The sequence below is a fragment of the Pongo pygmaeus genome, chromosome 15 (assembly GCF_028885625.2).
Source record: "Pongo pygmaeus isolate AG05252 chromosome 15, NHGRI_mPonPyg2-v2.0_pri, whole genome shotgun sequence".
NCBI classification, from domain to species: domain Eukaryota; kingdom Metazoa; phylum Chordata; class Mammalia; order Primates; family Hominidae; genus Pongo; species Pongo pygmaeus.
In genome coordinates, this window is record NC_072388.2 from 72,006,221 (window position 1) to 72,023,118 (window position 16,898).

Sequence of the window (16,898 nt, forward strand, 5' to 3'; positions counted from 1 at the left end):
GCCTGGCGACAGAGCGAGACTCCGTCTAAAAAAAAAAAAACAGTGGTTTGGTGTTTGCTTTTAGGTTTTTCCAGTGTATACTAATACTAATTCAGATTCAGGACTAAAAGGTTTTTATTTAACCTGTTTTGTCATATATTTGTATCTCCTTTTTCCCCCCACTGAGTTCCCCGAGTTTCAAGGCCATTGGGGATGATAAACTATTAATTACTGAGTTGCTTTATCTCGCATTGCACATATAACAGTTTCACACTAACAACATTGACACTATCATCAGCAATATGAGCATTTAAAATTACTTTTCTTTTTTTTTGAGACAGGGTCTCTCTCTGTTGCCCAGGCTGGAGTGCAGTGGGGCAATCTCAGCTTACTGCAACTTCTGCCTCCCGGGTTCAGGCAGTTCTCTTGCCTTAGTCTCCCTAGTTGCTGGGACTACAGGCATGTGCCACCACACCCAGCTAGTTTTTGAATTTTTAGTAGAGAGAGGGTTTCACCATGTTGGCCAGGCTGATCTGGAACTACTGATCTCAGGTAATCTGCCCGCCTCTGCCTCCCAGAGTGCTGGGATTACAGGCGTGAGCCACTGTGCCCGGCTTAAAGGTACTTTTTTGAGGGGCATGTCTGTTTGTCTTTATGATATATCACACTGAAAATGTTATAGTCAAATTTACTATTTTAATATCAGTAGTTTTTTTCTGTTTCATGTTGTTATATACATATTTAGATTTATTTGATTTTATTTTCAATTTGTTGGTTGCTCTTCTTAGATTTAATTTTGTTTTAATATCTCTGTTAAAGTCATCTTAATAGTGAGATTGACTAGTTATAAAAGGAAATAGATATAAGTAAAATAGACTGGTAACTAGGATACAAGATCACTAATTCTGTAATTTAACATCTCAGAATTGAAAAGTGCATTGTTTGTGTTCCTGCAGTCTGTTCTTTCTTGTGGCTGTTTGGAAGTCTAGATAGGGTGAATTTATGAAATAACTGACTCCTTTTTTTTTTTTTTTTTTTTTGAGACAGAGTCTCGCTCTTTCGCCCAGGCCGGACTGCAGTGGCGCTATCTCGGCTCACTGCAACCTCCGCCTCCTGGGTTCACGCCATTCTCCTGCCTCAGCCTCCCGAGTAGCTGGGACTACAGGTGCCTGCCACTGCATCTGGCTAATAATTATTTTTGTATTTTTAGTAGAGACAGAGTTTCACTGTGTTAGCCAGGATGATCTCGATCTCCTGACCTTGTGATCCACCCGCCTTGGCCTCCCGAAGTGCTGGGATTACAGGCGTGAGCCACCGCGCCCGGCCAGTTGACTCCTTTTAATCATGAATTTCATTGACTCTGCTAAATATTTTATTAGAGCTTCTAATGAGTAGCAGTTTGTCTCATTTGAATTTTTCTTCCTCTCCTCTGTTTTTCCCTTTTTTTCCCCTTTGGTTGTTTGAGGGTACTAAAAGTGAAATGGTTATCAAAGGGAATTGGTGGACAGGGGTGGAATTATGAATTGAGTGGTCTTTGTATTAAAACATTTGGACTCTAGTGATTTTACTTTTCCATAACTTTTTTTCTTTTGTAAGTGAATTGATATTTCACTAATTGTTTTCATCAATTGCTAGCCTTCGGATTCTGTGAGTACAAGGAGCCAGAATCTACTCTCCGTGCACTCAGATTATTACATGACCTGCAAATTGGAGAGAAAAAGCTACTTGTTAAAGTTGATGCAAAGACAAAGGCACAGCTGGATGAATGGAAAGCAAAGAAGAAAGCTTCTAATGGGGTATGTTTTCTGTCGTGTTATGTTTTCTAGGCCAGACTGTGCTATTTCAGTGTAATGCTTCTCATTATAAATGAATCTAATACGGGGCTTCAAAAGATCATGATGTATGTGCTTGTGGCTTAAATGTAGGAGGGTATTTTATAGTTTGTAGTTATTTTAAGTCTTATCTACCCATAGTGGGTGGATGACTGTTGGTTTGCTTGTTCCAGGTTGGGATGAAAGTAGTAAGGGAGGCTGGACAAGGTTAACTTGCCAGAGAAAGCACTGGTACAGACTATTCCAAACAGAGCTAATTCATTAAGGCAGCTTTGTAAGTAAGTACAAAATATATTTCAACCTACACAATTTTTATTAGTTTCCCTCTCTTTTAGAAGTACACCGACTCTAAAATGAATGAAAGTCTGATTACTTGCCTTAGCTTGGGGGCTTTATCCAAGCTATACTAAGTGAAGCTAAAATAAAGGACATTGTTGTATATTGTGTTGTAATGTATACATTATTACCCCCTCAGCAAAGTGAAACATAGCTGAAACTTGAGTATATATTTCCTTCATTTCTCTTCTTAGTTCCTTTTTAGCATCTCATGCTGAACAAATCCAAAATAGATTTATTAATGCCTTCTCCCAACACAAACAAAACCAGAAGAGTCTTTCGCTGTCATCAAATTTTTATCATCTTTCAAAATAGAAATCGCTTTCTGCTGGGCGTGGTGGCTCACGCCTGTAATCTCAGCACTTTGGGAGGCCGAGGCGGGCAGATCACCTGAGGTCAGGAGTTCAAGACCAACCTGGCCAACATGGCGAAACCCTGTCTCTACTAAAAATACAAAAAATTAGCCTAGTGTTGTGGTGGGTGCCTGTAATCCCAGCAACTCAGAGGCTGAGGCAGGAGAATTGCTTGAACTGGAGAGGCGGAGGTTGCAGTGAGCCGAGAGCGAGCCATTGTACTCCAGCCTGGACAACTAGAGTGAAACTCTGTCTCCCCGCTGCCAAAAAAGAAAAAAGAAATACCTGTCATGTTCCCTCCAAGTTCTTTGTTAAAAAAATAAAAAATAAATAAAAACCAAACCCAAAAAACTCACAAGATGAAGCAAAGTATGAATAATCAATTAAATACCACCTGTAATCTCATCATCATAAGCAACACTGTAGACAGTTTGGATGTATGTTCTTCCAGACATTTTTCTGTGTATGAATGTCGTTCAGACTAGAGTGCAGTGGTGCGATCTTGGGTCACTGCAACCTCTGCCTCCCGTGTTCAGGTGATTCTCCTGCCTCAGCCTCCTGAGTAGCTGGGATTACAGGCATCCACCACCACGTTCAGCAAATTTTTGTATTTTTAGTAGAGATGGGGTTTCACCATGTTGGCCAGGCTGGTCTCGAACTCCTGACTTCAAGTAATCTGCTCTCCTTGGCCTCCCAAAGTGCTGGAATTACACGTGTGAGCCACCACACCTGGCCAAATGTAGGGGTTTTTGTTTGTTTGTTTGTTTGTTTGAAATGAAGTCTCACTCTCTTGCCCAAGCTGGAGTGCAGTGGCATGACCTTAGCTCACTGCAACCTCCACCTCCCAGGTTCGAGCGATTCTCCCTCCTCAGCCTCCCAAGTAGCTGGGATTACAGGTGTCCGCCACCAGGCTCGGCTACTTTTTGTATTTTCACTATGTAAGTGAGGCTGGTCTTGAACTCCTCACCTTGGATGATCTGCCTGCCTCAGCCTCCCAAAGTGCTGGGATTATGTGTGAGCCACTCTGCCCGGCCAGCATTGCCTGTATTTCTAAAACAAGTATAATTTTATGAAAGTCTTGTTTATTATGTGAGACCCATCCTTAATGGTTTTGGATTTCTTACAGAAAAAAGTACCCCCCCTCTTTTTTTTCTGATGCAGTCTTGCTTTGTTGCCCAGGCTGGAGTGCAGTGGCGAAATCTTGGCTCACTGCAACCTCCACCTCCCGGGTTCAAGCGATTCTCCTGCTTTGGCCTACCGAGTAGCTGAGATTATAGGCACCCGCCACCACCCCCAGCTAATTTTTATATTTTTAGTAGAGGTGGGATTTCTCCATGTTTTCCAGACTGGTCTTGAGCTCCTGACCTCAGGTGATCCACCCACCTCGGCCTCCCAAAGTGCTGGGATTACAGGCATGAGCCACTGTGTCCAGCCATAAAGCCCATATTTTTAGGATGACATTCAAGGCTCGCTCCAGTCCATGTTCCTAGCTTCCTTCTTCCCTCCCCTGCACATACTACTGCATGTACCTCCACAGTCTTCCTTTTTGCTTTGCTGGCATCTCATGTCTTTGTTGCCTATCCAAGGTCCCTGTTGAAATTCTATCCATACTTATAATTAACATGTCCCTTGATTCATACAGACTTTATCAGCCTACCCTCAGTTTCTCTCAGACAGAATTAAGTCCTCTGTTCCCGTATAGAGCAGATCTTTATAGCTGTTTTAGTAGATATTGTTTATATATCTCTCTCTTTCACAGCCCTTTGTAACCCATTGCATTCCCATATTCTCTTTCAACCCCCATCTCTGATGACAAATAGAAAGGGTGATAAGTTTGTGGGCTGTGTCTCTTTAATCTTGTACCTCCACAGCACCTAGGACAGTGTCTTGCCTAAAGCAAGGACGGAATTAACATTTGTTAATAGACGCTTATCTGTCAGTCTTACTATCCTCACCCTGCTTCATAAAGAAATTATATTTTATTTATATTTTATTTCAAATCAGTAATACTGCCTGTCACATCACTAAAACCTCAAAAAACAGAAATGTTTGAAATAAGAATTTTCAGGTTTGCCTTGTGATAACTGTATACTAACTAGTTGAAAGTATGGATTCAGTATCTTCAGTGTTCTGATTTGCTAGGACTCACTGTTTTCTTGTGTTTAATCTTCAGTTTGTGAGGTCATTTAATTTGTAGCATTTGCAAATGTTATACTGAAAAACTCTGAAAATGAAATAAGTCACTATACTACATATTTTTATAAATAAGGAAGTGCACAATTATGTGACTTCGCATTTCTTGCTTGCTTGCTTTTTTTGGGGTGGGGACAGAGTGTTGCTCTGTCACCCAGGCTGGAGTGTGGGGTGGTGTGATCTCTGCTCACTGCAACCTCCTGTTCCCAGGCTCCAGTGATCCTTCTGCCTCAGCTGGGACTACAGGTATGCACCACCATACTGGCTAAGTTTTATATTTTTTGTTGAGATGAAGTTTCACTGTGTTGTCCAGGCTGGCCTTGAACTCCTGGGCTTAAGTGATCCACCTACTTCAGCCTTCCAAAGTGCTGGGATTACAGGCAGGAGCCACTCTGCCCAGCTTACATTTCTTGTATAATCAACATTAGCCAGAGTAACCACACTTTAGGTCTGTTGGTCTTCAGGAAAAGCAATATGTGTCTGGATGTGGTGGCTCACACCTGTAATCCCAGCACTTTGGGAGGCTGAGGTCGGAGGATCACCGGAGGTCAGGAGTTGGAAACCAGCCTGGCCAACATGGTGGAACCCCATCTCTACTAAAAAGGAAATACAAAAATTAGCCAGATGTGGTGGTGCACACCTGTAATCCCAGCTACTTGGGAGGCTGAGGCAGGAAAATCACTTAAAACCCGGGAAGCGGAGGTTGCAGTTAGCTGAGGTTGCGCCACTGCAGTCCAGCCTGGGCGACAGACTGAGACTCTGTCTCAAAAAAAAAGCGAAGTTACATGCAATAAAATCACACAGAAAAATTATTTTTAATAAAATGAAATTAAAACAATTGACAGACATCAGTTATATGATTTATTGTTCCAACTGTTTTACGTGTATTTCTGAGTGCCCTTTGGCTTCTTGCCCAGTGGTATTTGAAGTCATAGGATAAACATGGCATATTTTCCTTGAGTGTCAATTTTACTCAACAAATATAGGTTAAAAAAGCATTCTATCTGATGTAAAAAAAAATTTCAAATAACTTAAGCAAATATTACTATGTAGTGGAGTAGATTAGAGATTTGCCATGATTTTTTTTTTAAGGGTGGTGGGCGGTGGAGGGAGGGATGAAAGCCGGAGAGTGAGAGATTGGAGGGAGGGAGCAGGGGGAGGGGAGAAGATGGTGGGGGCGAGATGGGTGTCCACTGCCGCCATGATTTTTCAGTATAAAAATATGACATGGTGATTGTTTTTTATCCTTGGTCGTTGATTAGTTGGAGAAATTTAGAAAGCTGTTACTTAAGTAGAGGATAGGAGAATGAGACATTGAGAACCCTTTGTGTTGCTTTATTAGGCATTTTCCTCTGAGGCAGAAGAGAAAACAATTAGTTCCTTATTTCTCATTGACTAAAAAGGAAACATGAGTTTGTCTAGGAGAGCAACATATTTTTCATGATCCGGAATTTTCTTTTTTTTTTTTAATTTTCTTTTTTTTTTTTTTTTTTATACTTTAAGTTTTAGGGTACATGTTCACCACGTGCAGGTTTGTTATGTGTATATACATGTGCCATGTTGGTGTGCTGCACCCATTAACTCTTCATTTAACATTGGGTATATCTCCTAATCCTATCCCTCCCTCCTCCCCCTCAAAATTTTCTTTTTTTTATGAGATGGGGTCTCGCTGTGTTGCCCAGGCTGATGTCGAACTCCTGGGCTCAAGCAGTTCTCCTGCTTCGGCCTCCCAAAGTGCTGGGTTTGCAGGCATGAGCCACTGCGCCCAGCCAGATTCAGAATTTTAAGAAGAATTTTGCGCATGTGTAAGGTGACTTGTCAAACAACTTGACTGAACATTTTAGATTTTGCAGAATTTGCAGGTGTAACTTTTTTTCTTTCCATTTCTTCTTTTTTTTTTTTTGAGACAGAGTCTCGCTCTGTCGCCCAGGCTGAAGTACAGTGGCGCGATCTCGGCTCACTGCAAGCTCCGCCTTCTGGGTTCACACCATTCTCCTGCCTTAGCCGCCCGAGTAGCTGGGACTACAGGCGCGTGCCACCATGCCCGGCTAATTTTTTGTATTTTTTAATAGAGACGGGGTTTCACCATGTTAGCCAGGATGGTCTCGATCTCCTGACCTCGTGATCCACCTGCCTCGGCCTCCTGAAGTGCTGGGATTACAGGCGTGAGCCACTGTGCCCGGCCCTTTTCTTTCCATTTCTTTTTGACCTCTAGTAGTAAAAGTATTCCGTGTGAAGTGGCCATGCTAATTTATTTCATGTCCTATTGCTTTCTGGCTGTCCAGCAAAAATAGTATAGGAGACAATAAATCTGCTTGTATGTCACAAGTCATAGTTACTAACCATATATTCAAGAATGAACACTGACAAGTGCTGGAAGCACAGTTATTCTCTGGAAAGAACCTATTAATAGAGGACAGCTGCTTCAGGTGAACATCTTTGTCTGGAAATTAGCCTGGCTGAGTCTACATTTTCTCAAAAGAAAGAACTCTGCATTTCCTTAAGTTTTTTAAAAGGTTCGTACTTTGGATTCTATAACTCAGTGCCAAAGAATGAGCCCAGCAGAGCTGTTTAACTTCACAGCTACTATCTTTACTATTGAAATTTTAATTTCTCTGAAAAGAACCAACTAGGTGGGCCATGTAAACATTACGGATAATCTGTCAGCTTCCTGTGTGGCTGAATCCTTCACCTTTTGTTTCCCAGTATTACTGAATATGCTTTCTGGTTTCTCCCTCTCTGCCCACCGAAGTCTCACTCTTTTCACCCAGGCTGGAGTGCAATGGTGTAATCTCGGCTCACTTGCAACCTCCGCCTCCTGGGTTCAAGTGATTCTCCTGCCTCAACCTCTTGAGTAGCTGGGAGTACAGGCACCCGCCACCACGCCTGGCTAATTTTTTGTATTTTTAGTAAAGATGGGTTTCGCCATGTTGGTTAGCCTGGTCTCGAACTCTGGACCTCAGGTGGTCCACCCGCCTCGGCCTCCCAAAGTGTTGGGGTTATAGGTGTGAGCCACCGCACCTGGCCATCTGGTTTCTGAAGTATAAGAAGAAAACAGGAAATCAGAAAATCGTGTATAGTTGATATTCCAGAGATAGAGCTTTAGATGAAACTTGCCAGTCTGTGGAGTGGTCTTTCTAACGTGATCATCTACCATGATCAGGTTTTGTGGGTTTTTTTTGTTTGTTTTTTTTTTTTTTTTTCTTGAGACGGAGTCTCGCTCTGTCGTCCATGCTGGAGTGCAGTGGCGCGATCTCGGCTCACTGCAAGCTCCACCACCTGGGTTCACACCATTCTCCTGCCTCAGCCTCCCGAGTAGCTGGGACTACAGGCGCCCACCACCACGCCCGGCTAATTTTTTTTGTGTTTTTAGTAGAGACGGGGTTTCACTGTGTCAGCCAGGATGGTCTCCATCTCCTGACCTCGTGATCTGCCCGCCTCGGCCTCCCAAAGTGCTGGGATTACAGGCGTGAGCCACTGCGCCCAGCCTAGGGCTTTTTTTTTTTTTTTTTTTTTTAAATATTAGCAATCAGTTAAGATTTTTGGGTTAATAAACTTTTCTTCTAAAAATGTGAATTAGTTAATTCCAAATGCTTTATCTCTAATTTAGGTAAAATAGCCATATTGATATTTAAATTTTGGTTTACAGTGGAAACAATAATCAATGTAGGGTCTATAAGGATCTTTTTTTTTCTTTGAGACAGAGTCTCGCTCTGTCGCCCAGGCTGGAGTGCAGTGGCATGATATTGGCTCACTGCAATCTCTGCCTCCTGGGTTCAAACGATTCTCCTGCCTCAGCCTCCCAAGTAGCTGGGACCATGCCCGGCTCATTTTTTGTGTTTTTAGTAGAGATGGGGTTTCACCATGTTAGCCAGGATGGTCTCCATCTCCTGACTTCGTGAGCCACTGCACCCGGCTGGGGAATTTTTGTATTTTTTTTAGTAGAGACAGGGTTTCACCAGTTGGTCAGGCTGGTCTCGAACTCCTGACCTTGTGATCCACCCGCCTCAGCCTCCCAAAATGCTGGGATTACAGGAGCAAGTTTTTTGTTTGTGTGGGTGTGGTTTTTTTTTTTTTTTGAGTGGGGGGAAGTGGAGACAGAGTCTCACTCTGTCTTCCAGGCTGGAATGGAGCAGCATGAGCTCTGCTCACTGCAGTCTCCACCTCCTGGGTTCAAGCAATTCTCCTGCCTCAGCCTCCCGAATAGCTGAGATTACAGGCACGTGTCACCATGCCCAGCTAATTTTTTGTATTTTTGGTAGGTGGGGGTTTCACCATGCTGGCCAGGCGGGTCACGAACTCCTGACCTCGTCATCCGCCCGCCTTGGCCTCCCAAAGCGCTGGGTTGCAGGCGTGAGCCACCGCGCCCTGCCAAGTGGTTAGTTTTATAATAACATGTAATGCCTTATATTTAAGTTATCTGTGTCATAACCCATCTGTTACTCTGTGGTGGTACAGCTTGAGGAGAAGAGAACGTTTTTCAATTTGGATTTTATTCCGTCTTAAGTACAGCATCTTTCTCACAGTATGCTCTTAAGAATTTGTTGATGGGTGGCTCACGCCTGTAATCCCAGCACTTTGAGAGGCCGAGGCGGGTCGATCACGAGGTCAGGAGATTGAGAACGTCCTGGCTAACACGGTGAAACCCCATCTCTAATAAAAATACAAAAAAATTAGCGGGGCGTGGTGGCGGGCGCCTGTAGTCCCAGCTACTCAGGAGGTTAAGGCAGGAGAATGGCCTGAAACCGGGAGGTGGAGCTTGCAGTGAGCTGAGATCATGCCATTGCACTCCAGCCTGGGCAACAGAGCAAGACTCCGCCTCAAAAAAAAAAAAAAAAAAGAATTTGTTGAGCAAATTAATTTAAGAAATAAAGTGTTTGTTGAATATATATCCATTGGAGACAGCTTTCAGAATGCTGGTGGTCAACTTATAAAGTTACTGCTAAGTTACATTGTTAAGGAGCCACAAGGCATGAAACTCACCTTGAATAGAGTTGCAGGAATTATGACCAAGAGCCGGGCATGTATGCACATGAGCATGGTTCTTGTATGTATCTGAAAATGTTTTGTATATGTTTACCAAGTAAGTCGTTAAAAACTTTGGGGCATGCACAACTATTGTAGCACATTAGAAGCCAACAATTTTCCCCACATAGAGGGAATAATCTAGACTCCTTAGAAAATAGTAATTATTATTGAGATGGAGTTTCGCTCTTTTGCCCAGGCTGGAGTGCAGTGGCGCAATCTCTGCTCACTGCAACCACTGCCTTCCGGTTTTAAGCAATTCTCCTGCCTCAGCGTCCTGAGTAACTGGAATTATAGGCATGCACCACCGCACTCGGCTAATTTTTGTATTTTTAGTAGAGATGGGGTTTCACCATGTTGGCCAGGCTGGTCTTGAACTCCTGACCTCATGATCCACCCCACCTCGGCCTCCCGTAGTGCTGGGAGTACAGGAGTGAGCCACTGCGCCTGGCCAGAAAATTATTGATAAAGACCTACAGATACTTACTTTGATTCCTTGTTAGGGTTGTAAGTGTATGGTTTCTATAAGTGGTATTCCTGCATTATAAGAACTCGTAGAAAGCAAATAGGAAATAAGCCATCATTTCAGCCCCTAAACTCCCGATTCTTGCAGTTTGGTGTATTTAGCAATCTGATGTTTTTGTTTGGTGTTTAATCTACATACAATTTTGCTTATTCTGAGCGGTAGCTATCACAATTAACTTAAAATTACATTTTGCCTTTGCTACATAACTGAATTTTCAACTGTTTAGTGTCTGTTTAAAAGAATGAACTTTTACATACAATCGTTACTATTTGTGTACCTATTGAGCAAAACAGTCTGAAAACTTGTGAATGGTTTGCAGATATGTTGTATGGTGTGCTAGTCCTGAAATTTAGGGACCAGAATTTTTTAGCTTAATAGCTAATAGAAGAAGAAAATGAAAATGAACTAGTATCTCAGGAATAGTGAAATAAAAAAATGAAGCTTTCTGATGTTAAGAACAAAACCAACTCTGTGTTTAATAGGACTACAGAGATGTTTTTGAGAAAATATGTATGTTTATTAACTCTTGTTGTAGAGTGATTTTGATTTTCTTGCTTGATTTTTCTTTCCCCTGAATTTGCTGTTTTGTTTAAGAATGCAAGGCCAGAAACTGTCACTAATGACGATGAAGAAGCCTTGGATGAAGAAACAAAGAGGAGAGATCAGATGATTAAAGGGGCTATTGAAGTTTTAATTCGTGAATACTCCAGTGAGCTAAATGCCCCCTCACAGGAATCTGATTCTCACCCCAGGAAGAAGAAGAAGGAAAAGAAGGAGGACGTATGTGTTCTGACAACAACATATCATTTCTACCATTTGTTTTTTATGATACCACTCTTATACTTTGATTACATGTCAGTTTTCTTTTTTCTTTTTTTTTTGAGATGGAGGCTCACTTGTCTCCCAGGCTGGAATGCAGTGGTGCAATCTCAGCTCACTGTAACCTCCGCCTCCGGGGTTCACGCCATTCTCCTGCCTCAGCCTCCCCAGTAGCTGGGACTACAGGCACCCGCCACCATGCCTGGCTAATTTTTTGGTTTTTAGTAGAGACGGGGTTTCACCGTGTTAGCCAGGATGGTCTCAATCTCCTGACCTCGTGATCGACCCGCCTCGGCCTCCCAAAGTGCTGGGATTACAGGCGTGAGCCACTGCGCCTGGCCACATTTTAAACTTTTTTTACAGTGACAAGGTTTCACTGTGTTTTCTAGGCTGGTCTCCAACTCCTGGGTTCAGGTTATCCTCCTGCCTCAGCTTCCTAAAGTACCAGGATTACAGTCGTGAGCCACTGCGCCTGGCCCTTATTTTACTTTGTTTGCCTATGGTTGTTCTGTCTCTGTTCTAAGCAAGAAACCAGATCTGATTCACTGAAGATTTCCACCCACTCTTAATTTTTAGCTGCCTTTCCTTTAGAAACAATGTCGCATTCCCCTCCCTGAACAATAATGGTATTGAATAATCAAACTGGAGGATTCTGAAAGAGCAGTACAATTTGAAACATTCCTCCTCAGTGAATTGATTGCTACCTCTTTGTGGCTCTAAGCTAATTGAACAGTGGGCCGTCCAGGTTGAAAGAAAAGGTTTAGTTTTCTTTCAACTATCTCAACTCATAAGTATGAGAAATAAGTTTTCTCATACTTATTTCCTTTGGATAAACTTAGGTAACTAACATTATAGGAAATGTTCTTTTAAAAATACTGGAAGAAGCCAGAAGTGGTGGCTGACACATGTAGTCCCAGCAACTTGGGAGGCTGAGGGGAGGATTACTTGAGTCCATGGGCTTGAGTCTAGCCTGGGCCACAGAGCGAGACCCTGTCTATAAAGTAAGAAAAAAGAAATCCCACAAATATTGGAAGTGTTTTATTTATATGTTTTTGAGACAGTATCTTGCTCTGTCACCCAGACTGGAGGATGATGGCGCAATTACGGCTCACTGCAGCCTTGAATATCCATCCTAAAGTGATCCTCCTGTGTTAGCCTCCTGAGAAGCTGAGACTATAGGCATGTGCTACCATACCCAGATAATTTTTGTATTTTTTGTAGAGACGGGGTTTCACCATGTTGCCCAAGCTGGTGTTGAGCTCCTGAGCTCAAATGATCTGCCTGCCTCAGCCTTCCAAAGTGCTGAGACTACAAGTGTGAACCACTCATAGCCGGCTCAACGTGTTTTATATGCATGCATTATGTAATAAAAAAGTACTACGTGGTATATATATTATGATTAGTTATGAATGGATGGTTACATTTTATATTATTTTAAATTTCAGTGCCTTTTTAGGCCATCTTCAGTTTTCTTTGTGGCCAGATACATACATTTTTATTATTTGGTATGTATTTCCTCGTTTGGTCATAGAACTTTTCTTTTTTGTTCCCCCCCACCCCCACCCAAGACGGAGTCTCACTCGGTTGCCCAGGCTGGAGTGCAGTGGCTGCGATCTCAGCTCACTGCAAGCTCTGCCTCCTGGGTTCAAGCGATTCTCCTGCCTCAGCCTCCCGAGTAGCTGGGACTACAGGTGCCTGCCACCACGCCCAGCTACTTTTTTGTATTTTTAATAGAGACGAGGTTTCACTGTGTTAGCCAGGATGGTCTCAATCTCCTGACCTCGTGATCCGCATGAGCCACCGTGCCCGACCCATAACTTTTCTAAGGAGGTGTGTTCTGTTAGGAATGGTAATTGGTAGGGTCAGTAAGGTACAGGGTAAGTGAGGCCTGTAGAGTTCATTCTTCCTCTTTCTTCATTAGTGGGAAAGGAGAAAAATAACATATTTGTTTGATGTGGATTGGGAGGAGATAATAAATTCTTCCTCTGTGGCAGGAGTTATGGGTAAATATTGTTGGTATGATTAGAAAGCCCTGCTACTATGAGGTCACCTTCTATATTTCCATTTCTTGGGGGTGTTGGAGTATCCAGAGAGGAGGGTAGTATGTGATCAGTTATTGTAAAAAGAGTGAAATCACTTTTATTCCCAAGTAATTTGAAATCAAGAAAGCATCACAGAAGTGTACTGTATTGTTCACGTCATAAATGTATAGGGCATTGCTTTGCAGATTAGCATGAGCTCTGTTTTTCTTTTTTAAAAAAGATTCTTGGTGGATTTTTTCACAGATTTTCCGCAGATTTCCAGTGGCCCCACTGATCCCTTATCCACTCATCACTAAGGTTCGTTTAAATTGTAGGCTTTGACAATACCTGTGTTTACTGCTAATTGTTGATTTGTCATTCTTGTCTATCTGATTTTTCACTATGTAACTTTAGATTGTTAGATTTGTTATTGTGGATATTCTATTTACTTATTTACTCTTTGAGACCTATACAGAATATCTAACCTTTAACTGTTTATATTGAAGTAGGTTGTTCTTTATTCATTCCCTCCTGTGCCCGTTTTCTTTTAGGAGGATATAAATGCTATAGAAATGGAAGAAGACAAAAGAGACCTGATATCTCGAGAGATCAGCAAATTCAGAGACACACATAAGGTAGTATTCTTGTCTTTTCACTTGATACCAATCTAGACTTTTTACAGAATCCAAAGCAAAGAGACAAAAAAATCAACCTTAAATTAGAATATAATTTTAAATGTTTTTTATAGGTTTAATTGATATTTAGATAGAAAAAAGAAACAGAAGACCAATACCATATTAAAGTGGTCCTTGACATGTTGTGCTTAGTTTTTTCAGTTACTGACTATTCTGCAGTCATCTCACTTTAATATGAATAGAAGCTAATTTTATTTTTAGATTTCAACATAAACATCAAGGTCAGACTTAAATTAGATTCAGGGGCAGCAGGATAACATACACTGTAGTGTATTTCTGGGGGCAGTTATTTAACTTGATCTTAGGAATACCTTTTCTTTAGAGCTGAGATTAAAATTTACATTTTATATTTGTATAGATTTAAGTTGAGTGGGGGAGATTTTAAAAAGTAGGTCAGTGGTTACCAGACTTACCAAATTTTAGATGCATGGAAGAACTGTAAATTCCCGTAAAGCTAATCTATTCATTGACCCCCACCATTATGATAGAGATCATATGGTGACTAATGCAAGATGAAACTCTCAGCTTGGAAAGTAACAAGGAATAGGATGTAAGTATGAGCTTCTGTTTTTTATTATATTTATGGATGCCCCCTCAGAAAAATATGCAAAGGGGTAACTGGCTTGGAAATGGGTATTTATGCATAGTAAATCCCACTCACGAGTTTTGCCTATTTGAAGCTTCTCTCAATGACAGTGCATCTGTGAATGTTCGCTGGTGTTGAAAATGATACTTTTGAACGGTGCAATGCAAACACTGCATGAAATGTATTTTGATGGTAGAGGTAATAAGGTGTTGCTGGTTCTTACTGATAGACTGAGAGATCTTTAACTCAGTGAAATGTTAAATGTTCATTTTCTCTTTTATTCTTACTTTTTCCCGTTGCTTTCAAAATCTGCAGTTCACAAATAATGCCAATGAATCAGTGCTGCTGAACACTTACTATCCAGATGCCCAGCCCTTGCTCACATACACAGTGCTTTTTCAAGAATTAAATGTGTCTAAGAGCACAAACATAATTCTCCCAAAATTAATTTTGAGAGTTGAAAAGGTGATCTATGGGAAATCATTTTAGATGAATAATTTTGGTTAGGTATAATACTCAAATTCAGGACCGAGTAAGCTTAAAAATGGTATATGGTTGTGTGTGTGGTTTACCCCCTTTTTGTTTTTATTTGTTAAACCCTGTCATGTTATTGGTAAATTATGAGGAAATCATGTTTTAAGAAAAATTCAAAAATATATTTGCTTTAAAGTTTGGGAATCTGTCAGGCATTTTACTGCCTTAGTATTATTTCACTGGAGGGAATGTTTTGAATTTTCAGAATGTCTTTTCAAAATAAAAAATCAAAATAAAAAACCAAAACAGTTGTTTTTTATTGGGTGGTTTGGCTAAAAGGGTTGTTTGAAACTCCAGTAACAAAAAATGAGCTCAGTGAACCTTTGCATGTTTTGGTATGAGTTTATTAAATAACCACAGACTGTCAGGGTATCAGCGTGGCAGGGGGCGTCCATTTACAGCACGGATGAGTCTGAAGAGAGAATAAGGTAAGATTTATGATTTTTTTAATCTGTCCTTTCCTCTTCATGACTTTCTTACATAATTTTAGACTCGCCTCATTTCCCTTCTCCAGTCTTTCTTTAAAAATATACATGTATATGTTTACATGTATACCTATATTTATATACATGTGTATATATATATATATATCTCATATATAAACTTTAGGAAACATTTAGTATGGACTAGATTCACTCACTTTTTCATTTACTTAGAACCAAACTTTTGAAATGAGTTCTGAAACAAATGGTTATTTATATAACTGAATATAAGGAGCACAGTGAAATAAGCAAGAATTAAAAATTGAGGAATTCTACAGGAAAAATTAGTAGTGGAACAGCTAAAATATTCTGTAAGTATCTATTTCAGAAATAAACAAATTTCTTTATAAGTGTATGCCATTGAGGTAAGTTTTATATAGTCTAGCCTTATTTTACAATATAAATTTTTGTATTCATTAGAACTGTTTCAGAAATGAGATTTTTTCCCCCTTTAATAGCTGTTAGTTTCTGTCCTCTTTCTATCATATCTCATTTCATCCCTTTGTAATTTCAATGTATTCAGTTTTGACTTTGCCTGTATTCTACTTCGATATAGACTGGCACAGCAACTGAATATATTGCTCATACATTAGCTTTTCTTTCATAACCTGCTATCAGTTCTCTGATCCATGAGGAAGAGAAAAAGAGTATCTGACAGGTAAGATTGCTTTTTAAAGTTGTTTTAAATTCATTACATGACTGAGAAAAGAAAAATGCACATTTTATTGTTGCAGTTTAAAATTTCATTTTGGTGAAACTAAACGTGAAACAAAAGGGATAAATGTGTTTTGTTTTGTTTTGTTTTACCTGTTTGGGGTATTTTTTTCTGAGTTTGTGTAGAAACCGTGTGGTACACTGGTAATCTTGTCAGGGTACAAACTTGGTCTGACTTTGTTATTTGGTTTATTTGTGAACCATGTACTTGCTCTTCCTCCCAGAAACATAGCTTGTAGGCAAGGTTAATCCAGTGTTGGCGATCCATGTCCTAGCACAGCATCTGTAAGTTAATGCACAATCGTTCCTTCCAAGGATGGATTTATCATTGTAAATATATTTTCATTGTCTTACAGGCATAATGGGCATAAGTATATTGCTTTTAAATATTTTAAATGAAACTATTACAGTTACATATATTTTGCTTGAAGTGAGTGATTTTCAAACTTTTTGTATTTGGTGGGCTGTCCATCTTGTAATGGTGGGAGTAAATGTTTCCATAGATGATAAGGCAGTTCTTGGCTGAATTCAGGTTGTGTTTCTTTTGGAGGGTGGGCAAATCAGAGGGCAGAGATTATTTAGTTGCATTATAGGTATTCTTCTATACCACTTGTCCTTTGAAACCCTCAACTTGAGGTAATGCACAGTCTGGGGTTTTAATTAGTATTAATAATCTTGTGGATTTACAGAAATCCATAATGGACAGAGTTGAGTTTTAACCAATGATCGTATTTATAGAAAATATTTCGAACCACCACATTCTTCATGGTCATTTTAGTTAGTACATAGTCATTGAGTGGCCA

The 16,898-nt window shown here is 40.6% G+C and overlaps 1 protein-coding gene across 4 annotated transcripts in view; it reads left to right on the top strand.

The window, feature by feature from the left end:
* The window catches only part of RBM25 (RNA binding motif protein 25), a 61,270-nt gene that overhangs the window by 25,769 nt on the left and 18,603 nt on the right, over window positions 1-16,898 (top strand). For all 4 annotated transcript variants that reach the window (XM_054447815.2, XM_063651792.1, XM_063651791.1 and 1 more), the window contains 4 exons: window positions 1,615-1,775; window positions 10,839-11,024; window positions 13,349-13,402; window positions 13,636-13,719. In XM_054447815.2, coding sequence (XP_054303790.1) covers window positions 1,615-1,775; window positions 10,839-11,024; window positions 13,349-13,402; window positions 13,636-13,719 — 485 coding nt within the window. The remainder of the gene's footprint in view (window positions 1-1,614; window positions 1,776-10,838; window positions 11,025-13,348; window positions 13,403-13,635; window positions 13,720-16,898) is intronic.